At 54.2% G+C, this 19,721-nt stretch overlaps 1 protein-coding gene across 11 annotated transcripts in view; it reads right to left on the bottom strand.

Annotated features, from left to right (window-relative positions):
• The window catches only part of USF1 (upstream transcription factor 1), a 31,341-nt gene extending 18,884 nt beyond the window's left edge, over positions 1 to 12,457 (bottom strand). The window contains exons 1-8 of one of the 11 annotated variants that reach the window (XM_083167499.1): positions 12,284 to 12,457; positions 5,563 to 5,620; positions 5,425 to 5,474; positions 5,168 to 5,346; positions 4,963 to 5,064; positions 4,694 to 4,886; positions 4,533 to 4,620; positions 3,705 to 3,763 (exon numbers count right to left, since the gene is read on the bottom strand). In XM_083167499.1, the coding sequence (XP_083023625.1) occupies positions 3,705 to 3,763; positions 4,533 to 4,620; positions 4,694 to 4,886; positions 4,963 to 5,064; positions 5,168 to 5,346; positions 5,425 to 5,474; positions 5,563 to 5,570 (679 nt within the window). In that variant the 5' untranslated portion in view covers positions 5,571 to 5,620; positions 12,284 to 12,457. Of the gene's footprint in view, positions 1 to 3,704; positions 3,764 to 4,532; positions 4,621 to 4,693; positions 4,887 to 4,962; positions 5,065 to 5,167; positions 5,347 to 5,424; positions 5,475 to 5,562; positions 5,621 to 12,021; positions 12,182 to 12,266 lie in introns of those variants that run through there. The other 10 variants (XM_083167497.1, XM_083167495.1, XM_083167496.1 and 7 more) reach the window with 10 other exon arrangements.
• Between the last annotated feature and the right edge of the window lie 7,264 nt (positions 12,458 to 19,721).

The raw sequence follows: 19,721 nt of genomic DNA, 5'->3' as shown, positions 1-19,721 counted from the left end.
CCCCAGTACTACATACAGCACACACACCCCCCCCAGTACTACATACAGCACACACCCCCCCCAGTACTACATACAGCACACCCCCCCCCCGTACTACATACAGCACACACACCCCCCCAGTACTACATACAGCACACACCCCCCCCAGTACTACATACAGCACACACACACACCCCCAGTACTACATACAGCACACACACACCCCCAGTACTACATACAGCACCCCCCCCCCAGTACTACATACAGCACCCCCCCCCCCAGTACTACATACAGCACCCCCCCCCCCCAGTACTACATACAGCACCCCCCTCCAGTACTACATACAGCACCCCCCCCCAGTACTACATACAGCACCCCCCCCCCCAGTACTACATACAGCACACCCCCCCCCCCAGTACTACATACAGCACACACCCCCCAGTACTACATACAGCACACACCCCCCAGTACTACATACAGCACACACACACCGCAGTACTACATACAGCAACCCCCCCCCCCCACACACACACACACACACACACCAGTGCTGCATATAGCACACACATACTCCCGGTACTACATTCAACAAACGCCCTACAGTACGCACACCCCCAGTACTACACACAGCAGCACCAAACACCCCCCCCCCCCCCCAGTACTACATACAGCACGCACATACTCCCAGTGCTACATTCAGCACATGCACACACCCTATAGTATGCACACAGCACACCCCTACTGGTACTACATACAGCACACACATACTACCAGTACTACATTCAGCACACACACACACCCTACAGTACGCAACCCCCCCCCCCCCCAGTACTACATACAGCACACACCCGACAGTACGCACCCCCCCCCAGTACTGCATACAGCACACACATACTCCCAGTACTACATTCAGCACACACCCTACAGTACGCACACCCCCAGTACTATGTACAGCACCCCCCCCCCCCCAGTACTGCATATAGCACACACCCTCCCAGTACTACATTCAGCACACACCCTACAGTACGCACACCCCCAGTACTACATACAGCACACCCCCACTCCCAGTACTACATTCAGCACACCCCCAGTACTACATACAGCAGACACATGCTCCCAGTACTACATTCAGCGCACACACACCTTACAGTACACATCCCCACCGGTACTACATACAGCACCCCCCGCCCCCAGTACTACATACAGCACCCCCCGCCCCCAGTACTACATACAGCGCGCACACACCCCCCCCAGTACTACATACAGCACACAGACCCCCCCCAGTACTACATACAGCACCCCCCAATACTACATACAGCACACAGACCCCTCCCCCCCAGTACTACATACAGCACCCCCCCCAGTACTACATACAGCACATAGACACCCCCAGTACTACATACAGCGCACACACACCCCCCAGTACTACATACAGCACACAGACCCCCCCGTACTACATACAGCACCCCCCAATACTACATACAGCACACAGACCCCTCCCCCCCAGTACTACATACAGCACCCCCCCCAGTACTACATACAGCACATAGACACCCCCAGTACTACATACAGCACACAGACACCCCCCAGTACTACATCCAGCACACAGACACCCCCCAGTACTACATCCAGCACACAGACACCCCCCAGTACTACATACAGCACACAGACACCCCCAGTACTACATACAGCACACACATACTCCCAGTACTACATTCAGCACACGCACACACCCTACAGTACGCACAGCCACAGTACTACATACAGCACCTACCCACCGGTATTACATACAGCACACACCAACCCCCAGTACTACATAAAGCACACCCCCACCGGTACTACATACAGCACACGCACACGCCCTACAGTACGCACACCCCCAGTACTACATACAGCACCACCCCCAGTACTACATACAGCGCACCCCCCCAGTACTACATACAGCGCACCCCCCCAGTACTACATACAGCGCACCCCCCCAGTACTACATACAGCGCACCCCCCCAGTACTACATACAGCACACCGCCACCAGTACTACATACAGCACACCGCCACCAGTACTACATACAGCACACCGCCACCAGTACTACATACAGCACACCGCCACCAGTACTACATACAGCGCACCCCCCAGTACTACATACAGCACACCGCCACGAGTACTACATACAGCGCACGCATACTCCCAGTACTACATTGAACACACGCCCTACAGTACGCACACCCCCAGTAGTACATACAGCAACCCCCCCTCCAGTACTGCATACCCCCCAGTACTACATACAGCACCCCCCCCCAGTACTACATACAACACCCCCCCCCCCCCCCCAGTACAGCACACACATACTCCCGGTACTACATTCAGCACACGCCGTACAGTACGCACACCCCCAGTACTACATACACCCCCCCCCCAGTACTACATACAGCACACACATACTCCCAGTACTACATTCAGCACACACACCTTACAGTACGCATCCCCATCGGTACTGCATACAGCACCCCCCGCCCCCAGTACTACATACAGCACCCCAGTACTACATACAGCACCCATCGCCCCCAGTACTACATACAGCACGCACGCACACACACACACACCACCCCCAGTACTACATACAGCACAGACACCCCCCCCAGTACTACATACAGCACAGACACCCCCCAGTACTACATACAGCACAGACACCCCCCCCCAGTACTACATACAGCACACCCCCCCCCCAGTACTACATAAAGCACCCCCCCCCCCCCAGTACTACATAAAGCACCCCCCCCAATACTACATACAGCACCCCCCCCCAGTACTACATTCAGCACACACCACCCCCCCCAGTACTACATTCAGCGCACATACCCCCCCCCCCCAGTACTACATTCAGCACACACACACCCCCCCCCAGTACTACATTCAGCACACACCACACCCCCCCCCCAGTACTACATTCAGCACACACCACCCCCCCCCCCCAGTACTACATTCAGCACACACCACCCCCCCCCCCCAGTACTACATTCAGCACACACCACCCCCCCAGTACTACATTCAGCACACACCACACCCACCCCACCCCCCCAGTACTACATTCAGCACACACCACCCCCCCCCAGTACTACATTCAGCACACACCCCCCCCCCCCCCCAGTACTACATTCAGCACAGACACCCCCCCCAGTACTACATACAGCACACACCACCCCCCCCCCAGTACTACATACAGCACAGACACCCCTCCCCCCCAGTACTACATACAGCACAGACACCCCCCCCCCCAGTACTACATACAGCACAGACACCCCCCCCCCCCCAATACTGCATACAGCACAGACACCCCCCCCCCCCAGTACTACATACAGCACACAGACACCCCCAGCAATACATACAGCAGACACCCCCCAGTACTACATACAGCACAGACACCCCCCCCAGTACTACATACAGCACACACCGCCCCCCCCCCAGTACTACATACAGCACAGACACCCCCCCCCCAGTACTACATACAGCACAGACACCCCCCCCCCAGTACTGCATACAGCACAGACACCCCCCCCCCAATACTGCATACAGCACAGACACCCCCCCCCCCCCCAGTACTACATACAGCACACAGACACCCCCAGCAATACATACAGCACACACACCTCCAGTACTACATACAGCACACACACACACCCCCAGCACTGGAGATCACTAACCCCTGCATGTGCCTGGCTGGCATACCTTCATTGTGCTGTGCTCTTCTCTTTTCATCCCGTGTGGTGCGAGGACCATCTGATTTCCTGGTGTGAACAGAAGACACCTCAGACATAGGCCCTTATTCTGATCGGTGCGGCCGGATCCGAATATGCGGCCAGCACCGTGCGTCCTAAACCCTGCCTTCCATACGGATCGCCAACTCCGTCCGTACGCGGTAAGAAGCTGGCCGAACGGACCGCACGTGTATTTTTCATGGAATACGCCTCCTCCATCTCAGGGAACCTCCCCCATCATTCGATGGTCGCAGACCATCGAATGCAGGACAGAGTGCTCCACCAGCTCCCGCAACCTCAGACCACACGGACATTTTTCCGTGCAAAAGCAGGGATCTGGGCGGGCAGCTGACATCCGGCGATGTCATATGTCCGCCCCCTACACGTGCGTCACGACTGCATTACCATACGTACGCCCAGCGTTTGCATGGGAACGCCCATGAAACGCGGGGCGTATGCATATGGTAATGAGCCCACATAGCCCTTCACGCCCCTCTCCACCCCCTGTTCGGAGTGTTCACATTTCATGCGGGATTTGGCCGTACGCCCCGCTCGCACATGCGCAGAGACGCCTCTGCACATGCGCAGACACAAAACATCGGCGGCACGAACGCACGTGGATATTACCGCACCAACCAGAATAAGGGCCATAGAGAGAATCATAGTGCCCCTAGTGGTGACAGCTAGAACTGCACCCATGATACAGCCTGCCCCACTACAAGTAAAGGGTTTGGCGCTGATGATAAATCCCCGTATCTTCCACTCCACCACCCCGCATGGCTACATTTGTTCTACTCACGGCGAGTACGGATGGGTCCTTGGAGCGATGGAGCGCTGAGCACCTCCCTGCAGGACATCTTGAGGGGACATCATTACAAAGAACTGACCTGTCAGAGAAGACAGATGAGTGAAGTCAGTGACTTGCAGGTAGCGGTCACATGACACAGGGCCAGGTCTTACCCGCACCCGTGGAGGCAGCTTGTCCTAGAAGTGCCTCACTGTTCTGTGTGGTTACTACGGTGGTGGCAGCGGCCCCGGCACCTACTGATGTACTGCTATCGGCCACAGCGGGGAAATAGGTGTAATGTGTCTCCGTGGCCGAGACATCGTTCTCCCCGGTGTCATCACTGGTAAATGCGCCCTGGATGACGGCCTGCCAAGCAGAGAGGACACCATAACCTCCAGTCCCACCGGTGAGCACCGACCATTACAGACGGAGAAGAAGTTACCTGGGTCATTGACTGGGCTGCAGGGAAACCACTGATGGCCCCAGACCCTTCTGTCTGTCCATCCAGCTGGCCCTCCGCTACTTGTATGACCCTATACATTACCTGCACAGGAAACAAGGGGTAAATCACCCAGGCTACAATGCCCCACCACCAGAACACATAGTGCTAGTTATCCCACAATGCACAGTAGGAAGGAGCTATTTACCCCGTCACCGCACTCTGCCAGACACGACACCGCTTCCATCACCAATCCTGTGCCACCTACCTGCGTGCCACCGCTGTCTGTACGGAACACATACTTAACGCTGGGATCTGAGAAGGTGGCGGCTGATTGGATACTAGCGATCGCAACACTGGTGGGATCTTCACCGGTCGCCACTGCACCTTGTGAGCAAAACAAAGGAGCATTATGTATCCACTCAGAGGAAAGTCCACGGGACCAGTCCACGTTCCAGCACTCACCTTCCTGTACACGGACTGTGCCTTCCTCAATCTCTGCCGCTTTCTGCTGCCTAAAATCACAGACACCCAAACAGCAGCCTTAGGCTCAGCTCAGCACAGGTGACCCACGGGTGATCGCTACATGCGTGGGATACTCACCCCTTCATGTCTCTGCTTGGTTACACATCAGACGTGGCTTCCAGGCTGTTCGTAGGCTCTGCAAAAAGAGAAGGTTCCTGATTAGCTCATGCCGACACTCGCGTCATCACCAGTATCGCTATACTGAGAATATACTGTAGTACAACATCTTCCATTATACTCTTATGGCTGCATTTCCTGCACAGCCCCCAGACCGGACCCCGTAGTAGCAGCTGAGCCACAGAGCTCCCAGACCGGGCCCCATGGAGGCAGCCGGGCTGCACAGCTCCCAGACCGGGCCCCATGGAGGCAGCCGGGCTGCACAGCTCCCAGACCGGGCCCCATGGAGGCAGCCGGGCTGCACAGCTCCCAGACCGGGCCCCATGGAGGCAGCCGGGCTGCACAGCTCCCAGACCGGGCCCCATGGAGGCAGCCGGGCTGCACAGCTCCCAGACCGGGCCCCATGGAGGCAGCCGGGCTGCACAGCTCCCAGACCGGGCCCCATGGAGGCAGCCGGGCTGCACAGCTCCCAGACCGGGCCCCATGGAGGCAGCCGGGCTGCACAGCTCCCAGACCGGGCCCCATGGAGGCAGCCGGGCTGCACAGCTCCCAGACCGGGCCCCAGAGACACTTGGTTCCAAGATCAACAGTCATCAGGTCGACCATTAATGATCTACAATGGGTAGGTTAACACCTTTAAGGTTGACATTGACAGAAGGTCGACATGTTTTTCATGTTTTTTTGTTTTACACTGACGTGGTTCATTCTTTACCATCCTCTAGGGCAGAGGTAGCCAACTCCAGTCCTCGAGAGCTACCAACAGTGCATGTTTTCCAGATCTCCTCACAGAATCACAGAAGTAATTAGCTCCACCTGTGGATCTTTTAGATTGTGTCAGCCAGTAATGAGTGCGCCTGCGAGGTGAGCTGGACAATGTGTCAGCCAGCAATGAGTGCGCCTGCGAGGTGAGCTGGACCATGTGTCAGCCAGCAATGAGTCAGCCAGTAATGAGTGCGCCTGCGAGGTGAGCTGGACCATGTGTCAGCCAGCAATGAGTGCGCCTGCGAGGTGAGCTGGACAATGTGTCAGCCAGCAATGAGTGCGCCTGCGAGGTGAGCTGGACCATGTGTCAGCCAGCAATGAGTGCGCCTGCGAGGTGAGCTGGACCATGAGTCAGCCAGCAATGAGTGCGCCTGCGAGGTGAGCTGGACAATGTGTCAGCCAGTAATGAGTGCGCCTGCGAGGTGAGCTGGACAATGTGCCAGCCAGTAATGAGTGCGCCTGCGAGGTGAGCTGGACCATGTGTCAGCCAGCAATGAGTGCGCCTGCGAGGTGAGCTGGACCATGTGTCAGCCAGCAATGAGTGCGCCTGCGAGGTGAGCTGGACAATGTGTCAGCCAGTAATGAGTGCGCCTGCGAGGTGAGCTGGACAATGTGCCAGCCAGTAATGAGTGCGCCTGCGAGGTGAGCTGGACCATGTGTCAGCCAGCAAGGACTGCGCCTGCGAGGTGAGCTGGACAATGTGTCAGCCAGTAATGAGTGCGCCTGCGAGGTGAGCTGGACCATGTGTCAGCCAGCAATGAGTGCGCCTGCGAGGTGAGCTGGACAATGTGTCAGCCAGCAATGAGTGCGCCTGCGAGGCGAGCTGGACAATGTGTCAGCCAGCAATGAGTGCGCCTGCGAGGTGAGCTGGACAATGTGTCAGCCAGCAATGAGTGCGCCTGCGAGGTGAGCTGGACCATGTGTCAGCCAGTAATGAGCGCGCCTGCGAGGTGAGCTGGACAATGTGTCAGCCAGCAATGAGTGCGCCTGCGAGGCGAGATGGACAATGTGTCAGCCAGTAATGAGTGCGCCTGCGAGGCGAGCTGGACAATGTGTCAGCCAGTAATGAGTGCGCCTGCGAGGCGAGCTGAACAATGTGTCAGCCAGTAATGAGTGCGCCTGCGAGGTGAGCTGGACCATGTGTCAGCCAGCAATGAGTGCGCCTGCGAGGTGAGCTGGACAATGTGTCAGCCAGCAATGAGTGCGCCTGCGAGGCGAGCTGAACAATGTGTCAGCCAGCAATGAGTGCGCCTGCGAGGCGAGCTGGACAATGTGAACTGTTGGTAGCTCCCGAGGACTGGAGTTGGCTACCCCTGCCCTATGATATGGAGGGAGAAAAGAATAGTGCACCGAGCCAAGCGAGGTACACTTACACGCTGTCAACATAGACACCCAAAAGCATAAAAAACATGTGTCGACTTTTTCAGTGTCGACCATGTGTATGTCGACATTTTCCTTGAGTCCAACTGTCACTGTTGACCTTGAGTATGTTGACCATTTAAAAGGTATCAACCATTACTGGATGAACTAAAGTCAATCATTTATACCATAAGCGCTGTTTCTCATGTATTACATGCAGGCAACCATTAGGGTTATACAGAGGGTCTGGCCTACGCTATACGTATTAGTAAGTCCAGAACTCCGCAGGACCATCATCATACCTGAGACTGCCAGACGCTGTATATAGTATACACCTATACATTATGCACAGGAATGCTGCCGTAGAGTACCAGATGCTGTATATATAGACCTGAGATTTCCAGATGTGGTATAGACATTATACACGAGTGCTGCCGCATACCACCTGAGACAGCCAGATGCTGTATATACAGCTATGAACATCATACACAGGAGCGCTGCCTCAGAGTACCTCAGACTGCTAGACACTGTATAGACATTATACACCGGACCGCTGCCGCATAGTACCGGAGACTGTATAGACATTATACACAGGAGTGCTGCCGCAGAGTACCTGACACTGCCAGAGATGGTATAGACATACATAGGAGTGCTGCCGCAGAGTACCGGAGACTGCCGGACACTGTATAGACATTATACACAAGAGCACTGCCAGACACTGTATAGACACCTATAGACATTATACACCGGACCGCTGTGTACCCGAGACTGCCAGATGTGGTATAGACATTATACCACATCTGGAGCGCTACCACACAGTACCTTAGACGGCCAGACACTGCATAGACATTATAAACAGGAGCACTGTCGCAGAGTACCTGAGACTGCCACACGCTGTCTAGGCATTATACACAGGAGCGCTGACACAGAGTACCTGAGACTGCCCGACACCGTGTAGACACCTATAGACATTATACACGGGAGCGTTGTCACAGAGTACCTGAGACTGCCACATGCTGTCTAGGCATTATACACAGGAGCGCTGACACAGAGTACCTGAGACTGCCCGACACCGTGTAGACACCTATAGACATTATACACGGGAGCGTTGTCGCAGAGTACCTGAGACTGCCAGACATGGTATAGACAGTATACACAGGAACGCTGCCGCAGTGTACCTGAGACTGGCAGACGCTGTATAGACCCCTGTAGACATACACAGGAGCATTGTTGCAGAGTACCTGAGACTGCCAGAAGCTGCATAGAAACCTATAGACATTATACACAGGAGCGCTACGCAAAGTACCTGAGACTGCCAGACGCTGTCTAGACATTATACACAGGAGCGTTGTTGCAGAGTACCTGAGACTGCCAGACATGGTATAGACATTATACACAGGAACGCTGCCACATAGTACCTGAGACTGGCAGATGCTGTATAGACCTATAGACATTATACACAGGAGCGCTACCGCAGAGTACCTGAAACTGCCAGACGCTGTGTAGACATTATACACAGGAGCGCTGTCACAGATTAGCTGAGACTGCCAGACACTGTATAGACACCTATAAACATTATACACAGGAGCGCTGCCGCAGAGTACCTGAAACTTCCAGATACTGTATAGAGACCTATAGACATTATACACAGGAGCGCTGCCGCAGAGTACCTGAGACTTCCAGACGTGGTATAGACATTATACAGAGGAGTGCTGCCGCAGAGTAGCTGAGACGGCCAGACACTGTTTATATACCTATAGACATTACACACAGGAGCGCTACCGCAGAGTACATGAGACTGCCGAACACTGTATAGAAATTGTACACAGGAGCGTTGTCGTAGTGTACCTGAGACTGCCAGACGTGGTATAGACATTATACACAGGAACGCTGCCGCAGCATACCTGAGACTGGCAGACGCTGTATCGACTTTATACATGGGAGCATTGTCACAGAGTACCTGAGACTGCCAGACGCTGTGTAGACACCTATAGACATTACACACAGGAGCGCTGCCGCAGAGTACCTGGGACTGCCAGACCCCTATAGCCATTACACACAGGAGCGCTGCCGCAGCATACCTGAGACTGGCAGACACTGTATCGACTTTATACATGGGAGCATTGTCACAGAGTACCTGAGACTGCCAGACGCTGTGTAGACACCTATAGACATTACACACAGGAGCGCTGCCGCAGAGTACCTGGGACTGCCAGACCCCTATAGCCATTACACACAGGAGCGCTGCCGCAGCATACCTGAGACTGGCAGACACTGTATCGACTTTATACATGGGAGCATTGTCACAGAGTACCTGAGACTGCCAGACGCTGTGTAGACACCTATAGACATTACACACAGGAGCGCTGCCGCAGAGTACCTGAGACTGGCAGACACTGTATCGACTTTATACATGGGAGCATTGTCACAGAGTACCTGAGACTGCCAGATGCTGTGTAGACACCTATAGACATTACACACAGGAGCGCTGCCGCAGAGTACCTGGGACTGCCAGACCCCTATAGCCATTACACACAGGAGCGCTGCCGCAGCATACCTGAGACTGGCAGACACTGTATCGACTTTATACATGGGAGCATTGTCACAGAGTAACTGAGACTGCCAGACACCTATATAGACATTACACACAGGAGCGCTGCCGCAAAGTACCTGGGACTGCCAGACCCCTATAGCCATTACACACAGGAGCGCTGCCGCAGAGTACCTGAGACTGCCAGACGACGTATAGACCCCTATAGATATTACACACAGGAGCGCTGCCGCAGAGTACCTGAGACTGCCAGACGCCGTATAGACCCCTATAGATATTACACACAGGAGCACTGCCGCAGCATACCTGAGACTGGCAGACACTGTATCGACTTTATACATGGGAGCATTGTCACAGAGTACCTGAGACTGCCAGACGCTGTGTAGACACCTATAGACATTACACACAGGAGCGCTGCCGCAAAGTACCTGGGACTGCCAGACCCCTATAGACATTACACACAGGAGCACTGCCGCAGAGTACCTGAGACTGCCAGACGTTGTATAGACCACTATAGACATTACACACAGGAGCGCTGCCGCAGAGTACCTGAGACTGCCAGACGCTGTATAGACCCCTTTAGACATTACACACAGGAGCGCTGCCGCAGAGTACCTGAGACTGCCGGATGCTGTATAGACCCCTATAGACATTACACACAGGAGCGCTGCCGCAGAGTACCTGAGACTGCCAGACACTGTATATACACCTATAGACATTACACACAGGAGCGCTGCCGCAGAGTACCTGAGACTGCCGGATGCTGTATAGACCCCTATAGACATTACACACAGGAGTGCTGCCGCAGAGTACCTGAGACTGCCAGGTGCTGTATAGACCCCTATAGACATTACACGCAGGAGCGCTGCCGCATAGTACCTGAGACTGCCGGATGCTGTATAGACCCCTATAGACATTACACACAGGAGCGCTGCCGCAGAGTACCTGAGACTGCCAGACACTGTATATACACCTATAGACATTACACACAGGAGCGCTGCCGCAGAGTACCTGAGACTGCCAGACGCTGTATAGACACCTATAGACATTACACACAGGAGCGCTGCCGCATAGTACCTGAGACTGCCAGACGCTGTATAGACACCTATAGACATTACACACAGGAGCGCTGCCGCAGAGTACTTGAGATGCCAGACACTGTATATACACCTATAGACATTACACACAGGAGTGCTGCCGCAGAGTACCTGAGACTGCCAGACACTGTATAGACCCCTATAGACATTACACACAGGAGCGCTGCCGCAGAGTACCTGAGACTGCCAGACGCTGTATAGACACCTATAGACATTACACACAGGAGCGCTGCCGCATAGTACCTGAGACTGCCGGATGCTGTATAGACCCCTATAGACATTACACACAGGAGCGCTGCCGCAGAGTACCTGAGACTGCCAGACGCTGTATAGACACCTATAGACATTACACACAGGAGCGCTGCCGCAGAGTACCTGAGACTGCCAGACGCTGTATAGACACCTATAGACATTACACACAGGAGCGCTGCCGCAGAGTACCTGAGACTGCCGGATGCTGTATAGACCCCTATAGACATTACACACAGGAGCGCTGCCGCAGAGTACCTGAGACTGCCAGACGCTGTATAGACACCTATAGACATTACACACAGGAGCGCTGCCGCATAGTACCTGAGACTGCCAGACGCTGTATAGACACCTATAGACATTACACACAGGAGTGCTGCCGCAGACTGGACGTGGTAATACCTAGGAAGGGGGGCGGGAGAGTGGGATGGAGAGGGGTCTTGATGTGGAAATTCTCAGAAAGGGGGCAGGAGGGATGGGGCAGTTCCCGTTGTAATACGCTGCCTGGGAACATTGCCTGCCCCGGGGACCGATGCTGGTCTCAGGCCTACATCTGTCACTGACAATGCCGGAGAGGCCCCGCCCCTTCCCGGTACAGCCGTGAGTCACGCCCCTCCCACGGGTCCCCCATCACGCACTAGACTCACCGGAGTACCCGGATTACCTGTAAATCTCCCCCAGCTCTGAGGCGCCGGGTTCGGTCCACTAGCCATGGAAATCCTGACATGCGCATATCCGACCCTCCGCCGCCATCTTTATTTTGGGCGGAAGCGATCAACACGAACGCTAATGGCGCTGTCTTTGTTCTAGGAACGTTCTGCAGCGTCTGTTCTAGATCCACTTCTATTGTGAGACGCGGATGTGACGTGTGTGAGGGCGGGGGTTGCAGTTTTTTTTTGTAATTTCCGAACTAGGGATGGCCATCGTTGGATGGCGCATGTCAGGATGCCATCGATGGCAATTCGGCAACTGGCCATCGATAGTGCTTAACTATGCAATGGATGACCATCGATATTTTTACATATCGATGGTCATCCATTGTGTTTGATTGATTGGCCTGTGGGCCAATCAAAACACGGGGGCGGGGCTTCGCGGGTGTTGGGGGGCGGAGCTATTACATCGATGGAGGGAAACCATCTGGTACTCCCCCATCGATGGCAAAAGTATTCGACATCGGCCATGAACCATCCATGATTTCGAATCATCGATGGTCGATGGCCATCCCTATTCTGAACCCCATTCCCTTACAGCAGCAGACAGCAGCACCTACCATGTGCCCCCCCCCCCCTTCCCCTGCAGCAGACTAACAGCATCTACCTTGTGCCCCCCAAGCCCCCTTCACCTGCAGCAGGCAGCATCACCCATGTAATTTCCATAGGTTTAGGTTTTTTGTATCTATTGCAGCAGAATGGTACCCTCACGGGCTCTTGCCACAATATCATATTAACTGGTAATAAAGACGGTGCGCTCTGATGTCGTCTATAGACGGTGCGCTCTGATGTCGTCGCTTATAGACGGTGCGCTCTGATGTTGTCTATAGACGGTGAGCTCTGATGTCGTCGCTTATAGACGGTGCGCACTGATGTCGTCGCTTATAGACGGTGCGCTCTGATGTCGTCGCTTATAGACGGTGCGCTATGATGTCGTCGCTCATAGACGGTGCGCTCTGATGTCGTCGCTTATAGACGGTGCGCTCTGATGTCGTCGCTTATAGACGGTGCGCTCTGATGTCGTCGCTTATAGACGGTGCGCTCTGATGTCGTCTATAGACGGTGCGCTCTGATGTCGTCGCTTATAGACGGTGCGCTCTGATGTTGTCTATAGACGGTGCGCTCTGATGTCGTCGCTTATAGACGGTGCGCACTGATGTCGTCGCTTATAGACGGTGCGCTCTGATGTCGTCGCTTATAGACGGTGCGCTATGATGTCGTCGCTCATAGACGGTGCGCTCTGATGTCGTCTATAGACGGTGCGCTCTGATGTCGTCGCTTATAGACGGTGCGCTATGATGTCGTCTATAGACGGTGCGCTCTGATGTCGTCGCTTATAGACGGTGCGCTATGATGTCGTCGCTCATAGACGGTGCGCTCTGATGTCGTCGCTTATAGACGGTGCGCTCTGATGTCGTCTATAGACGGTGCGCTCTGATGTCGTCGCTTATAGACGGTGCGCTATGATGTCGTCGCTCATAGACGGTGCGCTATGATGTCGTCGCATATAGACGGTGCGCTATGATGTCGTCGCTCATAGACGGTGCGCTATGATGTCGTCGCTCATAGACGGTGCGCTATGATGTCGTCGCTTATAGACGGTGCGCTCTGATGTCGTCGCTTATAGATGGTGCGCTCTGATGTCGCTTATAGACGGTGCGCTATGATGTCGTCGCTTATAGACGGTGCGCACTGATGTCGTCGCTTATAGACGGTGCGCTCTGATGTCGTCGCTTATAGACGGTGCGCTCTGATGTCGTCGCTCATAGACGGTGCGCTCTGATGTCGTCGCTTATAGACGGTGCGCTCTGATGTCGTCGCTCATACACGGTGCGCTCTGATGTCGTCGCTTATAGACGGTGCGCTCTGATGCCGTCGCTTATAGACGGTGCGCTCTGATGTCGTCGCTTATAGACGGTGCGCTATGATGTCGTCTATAGATGGTGCGCTCTGATGTCGTCGCTTATAGACGGTGCGCTCTGATGTCGTCTATAGATGTTGCGCTCTGATGTCGTCGCTTATAGACGGTGCGCTCTGATGCCGTCGCTTATAGAAGGTGCGCTCTGATGTCGTCTATAGATGGTGCGCTCTGATGTCGTCGCTTATAGACGGTGCGCTCTGATGCCGTCGCTTATAGACGGTGCGCTCTGATGTCGTCGCTTATAGACGGTGCGCTCTGATGTCGTCGCTTATAGACGGTGCGCTCTGATGTCGTCGCTTATAGACGGTGCGCTCTGATGTCGTCGCTTATAGACGGTGCGCTATGATGTCGTCGCTTATAGACGGTGCGCTATGATGTCGTCGCTTATAGACTGTGCGCTCTGATGCTGTCACTTATAGACGGTGCGCTCTGATGTCGTCGCTCATAGACGGTGAGCTCTGATGTCGTCGCTTATAGACGGTGCGCTCTGATGTCGTCGCTCATAGACGGTGCACTCTGATGTCGTCTATAGACGGTGCGCTCTGATGTCGTCGCTTATAGACGGTGCGCTATGATGTCGTCGCTCATAGACGGTGTGCTCTGATGTCGTCGCTTATAGATGGTGCGCTCTGATGTCGTCGCTTATAGACGGTGCGCTCTGATGTCGTCTATAGATGGTGCGCTCTGATGTCGTCGCTTATAGACGGTGCGCTATGATGTCGTCGCTCATAGACGGTGCGCTATGATGTCGTCGCTTCTAGACGGTGCGCTCTGATGACATCGCTTATAGATGGTGCGCTCTGATTTCATCGCTTATAGATGGTGCGCTCTGATGTCGTCGCTTATAGACGGTGCGCTCTGATGTCGTCGCTTGTAGACGGTGCGCTCTGATGTCGTCTATAGATGGTGCGCTCTGATGTCGTCGCTTATAGACGGTGCGCTATGATGTCGTCGCTCATAGACGGTGCGCTCTGATGTCGTCTATAGACGGTGCGCTCTGATGTCGTCGCTTATAGACGGTGCGCTATGATGTCGTCTATAGACGGTGCGCTCTGATGTCGTCGCTTATAGACGGTGCGCTATGATGTCGTCGCTCATAGACGGTGCGCTCTGATGTCGTCGCTCATAGACGGTGCGCTCTGATGTCGTCTATAGACGGTGCGCTCTGATGTCGTCGCTTATAGACGGTGCGCTATGATGTCGTCGCTCATAGACGGTGCGCTATGATGTCGTCGCTTATAGACGGTGCGCTATGATGTCGTCGCTCATAGACGGTGCGCTATGATGTCGTCGCTCATAGACGGTGCGCTCTGATGTCGTCGCTTATAGACGGTGCGCTCTGATGTCGTCGCTTATAGATGGTGCGCTCTGATGTCGCTTATAGACGGTGCACTATGATGTCGTCGCTTATAGACGGTGCGCACTGATGTCGTCGCTTATAGACGGTGCGCTCTGATGTCGTCGCTTATAGACGGTGCGCTCTGATGTCGTCGCTCATAGACGGTGCGCTCTGATGTCGTCGCTTATAGACGGTGCGCTCTGATGTCGTCGCTCATACACGGTGCGCTCTGATGTCGTCGCTTATAGACGGTGCGCTCTGATGTCGTCGCTCATACACGGTGCGCTCTGATGTCGTCGCTTATAGACGGTGCGCTCTGATGCCGTCGCTTATACACGGTGCGCTCTGATGCCGTCGCTTATAGACGGTGCGCTCTGATGTCGTCGCTTATAGACGGTGCGCTATGATGTCGTCTATAGATGGTGCGCTCTGATGTCGTCGCTTATAGACGGTGCGCTCTGATGTCGTCTATAGATGGTGCGCTCTGATGTCGTCGCTTATAGACGGTGCGCTCTGATGCCGTCGCTTATAGAAGGTGCGCTCTGATGTCGTCTATAGATGGTGCGCTCTGATGTCGTCGCTTATAGACGGTGCGCTATGATGTCGTCGCTTATAGACGGTGCGCTATGATGTCGTCGCTTATAGACGGTGCGCTCTGATGTCGTCGCTTATAGACGGTGCGCTCTGATGCCGTCGCTTATAGAAGGTGCGCTCTGATGCCGTCGCTTATAGAAGGTGCGCTCTGATGCCGTCGCTTATAGAAGGTGCGCTCTGATGTCGTCTATAGATGGTGCGCTCTGATGTCGTCGCTTATAGACGGTACGCTCTGATGTCGTCGCTTATAGACGGTGCGCTATGATGTCATCTATAGACGGTGCGCTCTGATGCCGTCGCTTATAGACGGTGCGCTCTGATGTCGTCGCTTATAGACGGTGCGCTATGATGTCGTCGCTTATAGACGGTGCGCTATGATGTCGTCGCTTATAGACTGTGCGCTCTGATGCTGTCACTTATAGACGGTGCGCTCTGATGTTGTCTATAGACGGTGCGCTCTGATGCCGTCGCTTATAGACGGTGCGCTCTGATGTCGTCTATAGACGGTGCGCTCTGATGTCGTCGCTTATAGACGGTGCGCTCTGATGTCGTCGCTCATAGACGGTGAGCTCTGATGTCGTCGCTTATAGACGGTGCGCTCTGATGTCGTCGCTCATAGACGGTGCGCTCTGATGTCGCTTATAGACGGTGCGCTCTGATGTCGTCGCTTATAGACGGTGCGCTCTGATGTCGTCGCTCATAGACGGTGCTCTCTGATGTCGTCTATAGACGGTGCGCTCTGATGTCGTCGCTTATAGACGGTGCGCTATGATGTCGTCGCTCATAGACGGTGCGCTCTGATGTCGTCGCTTATAGACGGTGCGTTCTGATGACGCTTATAGACGGTGCGCTCTGATGTCGTCGCTTATAGATGGTGCGCTCTGATGTCGTCGCTTATAGACGGTGCGCTCTGATGTCGTCTATAGATGGTGCGCTCTGATGTCGTCGCTTATAGACGGTGCGCTATGATGTCGTCGCTCATAGACGGTGCGCTATGATGTCGTCGCTTCTAGACGGTGCGCTCTGATGACATCGCTTATAGATGGTGCGCTCTGATTTCATCGCTTATAGATGGTGCGCTCTGATGTCGTCGCTTATAGACGGTGCGCTCTGATGTCGTCGCTTATAGACGGTGCGTTCTGATGTTGTCTATAGACGGTGCGCTATGATGTCGTCGCTTATAGACGGTGCGCTCTGATGACGCTTATAGACGGTGCGCTCTGATGTCGTCTATAGACGGTGCGCTATGATGTCGTCGCTTATAGACGGTGCGCTCTGATGTCGCTTATAGACGGTGCGCTATGATGTCGTCGCTTATAGACGGTGCACTCTGATGTCGCTTATAGACGGTGCGCTCTGATGTCGTCGCTTATAGACGGTGCGCTCTGATGTCGTCGCTTATAGACGGTGTGCTCTGATGTCGCTTATAGATGGTGCGCTCTGATGTCGTCGCTTATAGACGGTGCGCTCTGATGTAGTCGCTTATAGACGGTGCGCTATGATGTCGTCGCTTATAGACGGTGCGCTCTGATGTCGTCGCTTATAGACGGTGCGCTCTGATGTCGTCGCTTATAGACGGTGCGCTCTGATGTCGTCGCTCATAGACGGTGCGCTCTGATGTCGTCGCTCATAGACGGTGCGCTCTGATGTCGTCTATAGACGGTGCGCTCTGATGTCGTCGCTTATAGACGGTGCGCTCTGATGTTGTCGCTCATAGACGGTGTGCTATGATGTCGTCGCTTATAGACGGTGCGCTCTGATGTTGTCGCTCATAGACGGTGCGCTATGATGTAATCGCTTATAGACGGTGCGCTCTGATGTCGTCGCTTATAGACGGTGCGCTCTGATGTCGTCGCTTATAGACGGTGCGCTCTGATGCTGTCACTTATAGACGGTGCGCTCTGATGTCGTCGCTTATAGACGGTGCGCTCTGATGTCGTCGCTTATAGACGGTGCACTCTGATGTCGTCGCTTATAGACGGTGCGCTCTGATGCCGTCGCTTATAGACGGTGCGCTCTGATGCCGTCGCTTATAGACGGTGCGCTCTGATGTCGTCGCTTATAGACGGTGCGCTCTGATGTCGTCTATAGACGGTGCGCTCTGATGTCGTCGCTCATAGACGGTGCGCTCTGATGTCGTCTATAGACGGTGCGCTCTGATGTCGTCGCTTATAGACGGTGCGCTCTGATGTCGTCGCTTATAGACGGTGCGCTATGATGTCGTCGCTTATAGACGGTGCGCTCTGATTTCATCGCTTATAGACGGTGTGCTCTGATGCCGTCGCTTATAGACGGTGCGCTCTGATGTCGTCGCTTATAGACGGTGCGCTCTGATGTCGTCTATAGACGGTGCGCTCTGATGTCGTCGCTTATAGACGGTGCGCTCTGATGTCGTCTATAGACGGTGCGCTCTGATGTCGTCGCTCATAGACGGTGCGCTCTGATGTCGTCGCTTATAGACGGTGCGCTCTGATGTCGTCGCTTATAGACGGTGCGCTCTGATGTCGTCGCTTATAGACGGTGCGCTCTGATGTCGTCGCTTATAGACGGTGCGCTCTGATGTCGTCGCTTATAGACGGTGCGCTCTGATGTCGTCGCTTATAGACGGTGCGCTCTGATGTCGTCGCTTATAGACGGTGCGCTCTGATGTCGTCGCTTATAGAAGGTGAGCTCTGATGTCGTCGCTTATAGACGGTGCGCTCTGATGAAAGACTATGAGGGGTTAACATTGCTCATTATACGATCCCAAAGTGGACAACCCCCTTATTAGCATATTTACCTGGCCTTTGTGCTGCATCGCTGCTTCCAGACTCCATGGGGGAAATTTACTAAGATGTGTATTCTACTTCACATGTAATGTTGCTATGGGCAACCAATCAGAATCTACTTCTTATTTATTTAGCACCCTCTAGAAGATAATAATATCTGATTGGTTGCCCATAGCAACATCTCATGTGGAATAGATTTCTCAATCTTAGTAAAGTTCCCCCATGTTTCCAAAGCCCCAGCAATCAGGAGACTGTGTAGCAGCACCAGGAAAGCAGATCATCGTCACAGTGCTGTCTGTCTCATGTCAGAAGGTGGGAACGCAGCCAAGCGTATCGCTCCCATCAGAGCTATCGTAGGTACCTGGCTTACGTGTGACAGTCACCAGGAAAGCAGAGCATCGTCACAGTGCTGTCTGTCTCATGTCAGAAGGTGGGAACGCAGCCAAGCGTATCGCTCCCATCAGAGCTATCGTAGGTACCTGGCTTACGTGTGACAGTCACCAGGAAAGCAGAGCATCGTCACAGTTCTGTCTGTCTCATGTCAGAAGGTGGGAACGCAGCCATCAGAGCTATCGTAGGTACCTGGCTTACGTGTGACAGTCACCAGGAAAGCAGAGCATCGTCACAGTCCTGTCTGTCTCATGTCAGAAGGTGGGAACGCAGCCACCAGAGCTATCGTAGGTACCTGGCTTACGTGTGACAGTCACCAGGAAAGCAGAGCATCGTCACAGTGCTGTCTGTCTCATGTCAGAAGGTGGGAACGCAGCCAT

This window comes from Crinia signifera, chromosome 12 (genome assembly GCF_055691185.1).
Source record: "Crinia signifera chromosome 12, ASM5569118v1, whole genome shotgun sequence".
NCBI lineage: Eukaryota > Metazoa > Chordata > Amphibia > Anura > Myobatrachidae > Crinia > Crinia signifera.
This window is presented reverse-complemented; position numbering and strand designations above follow the sequence as displayed.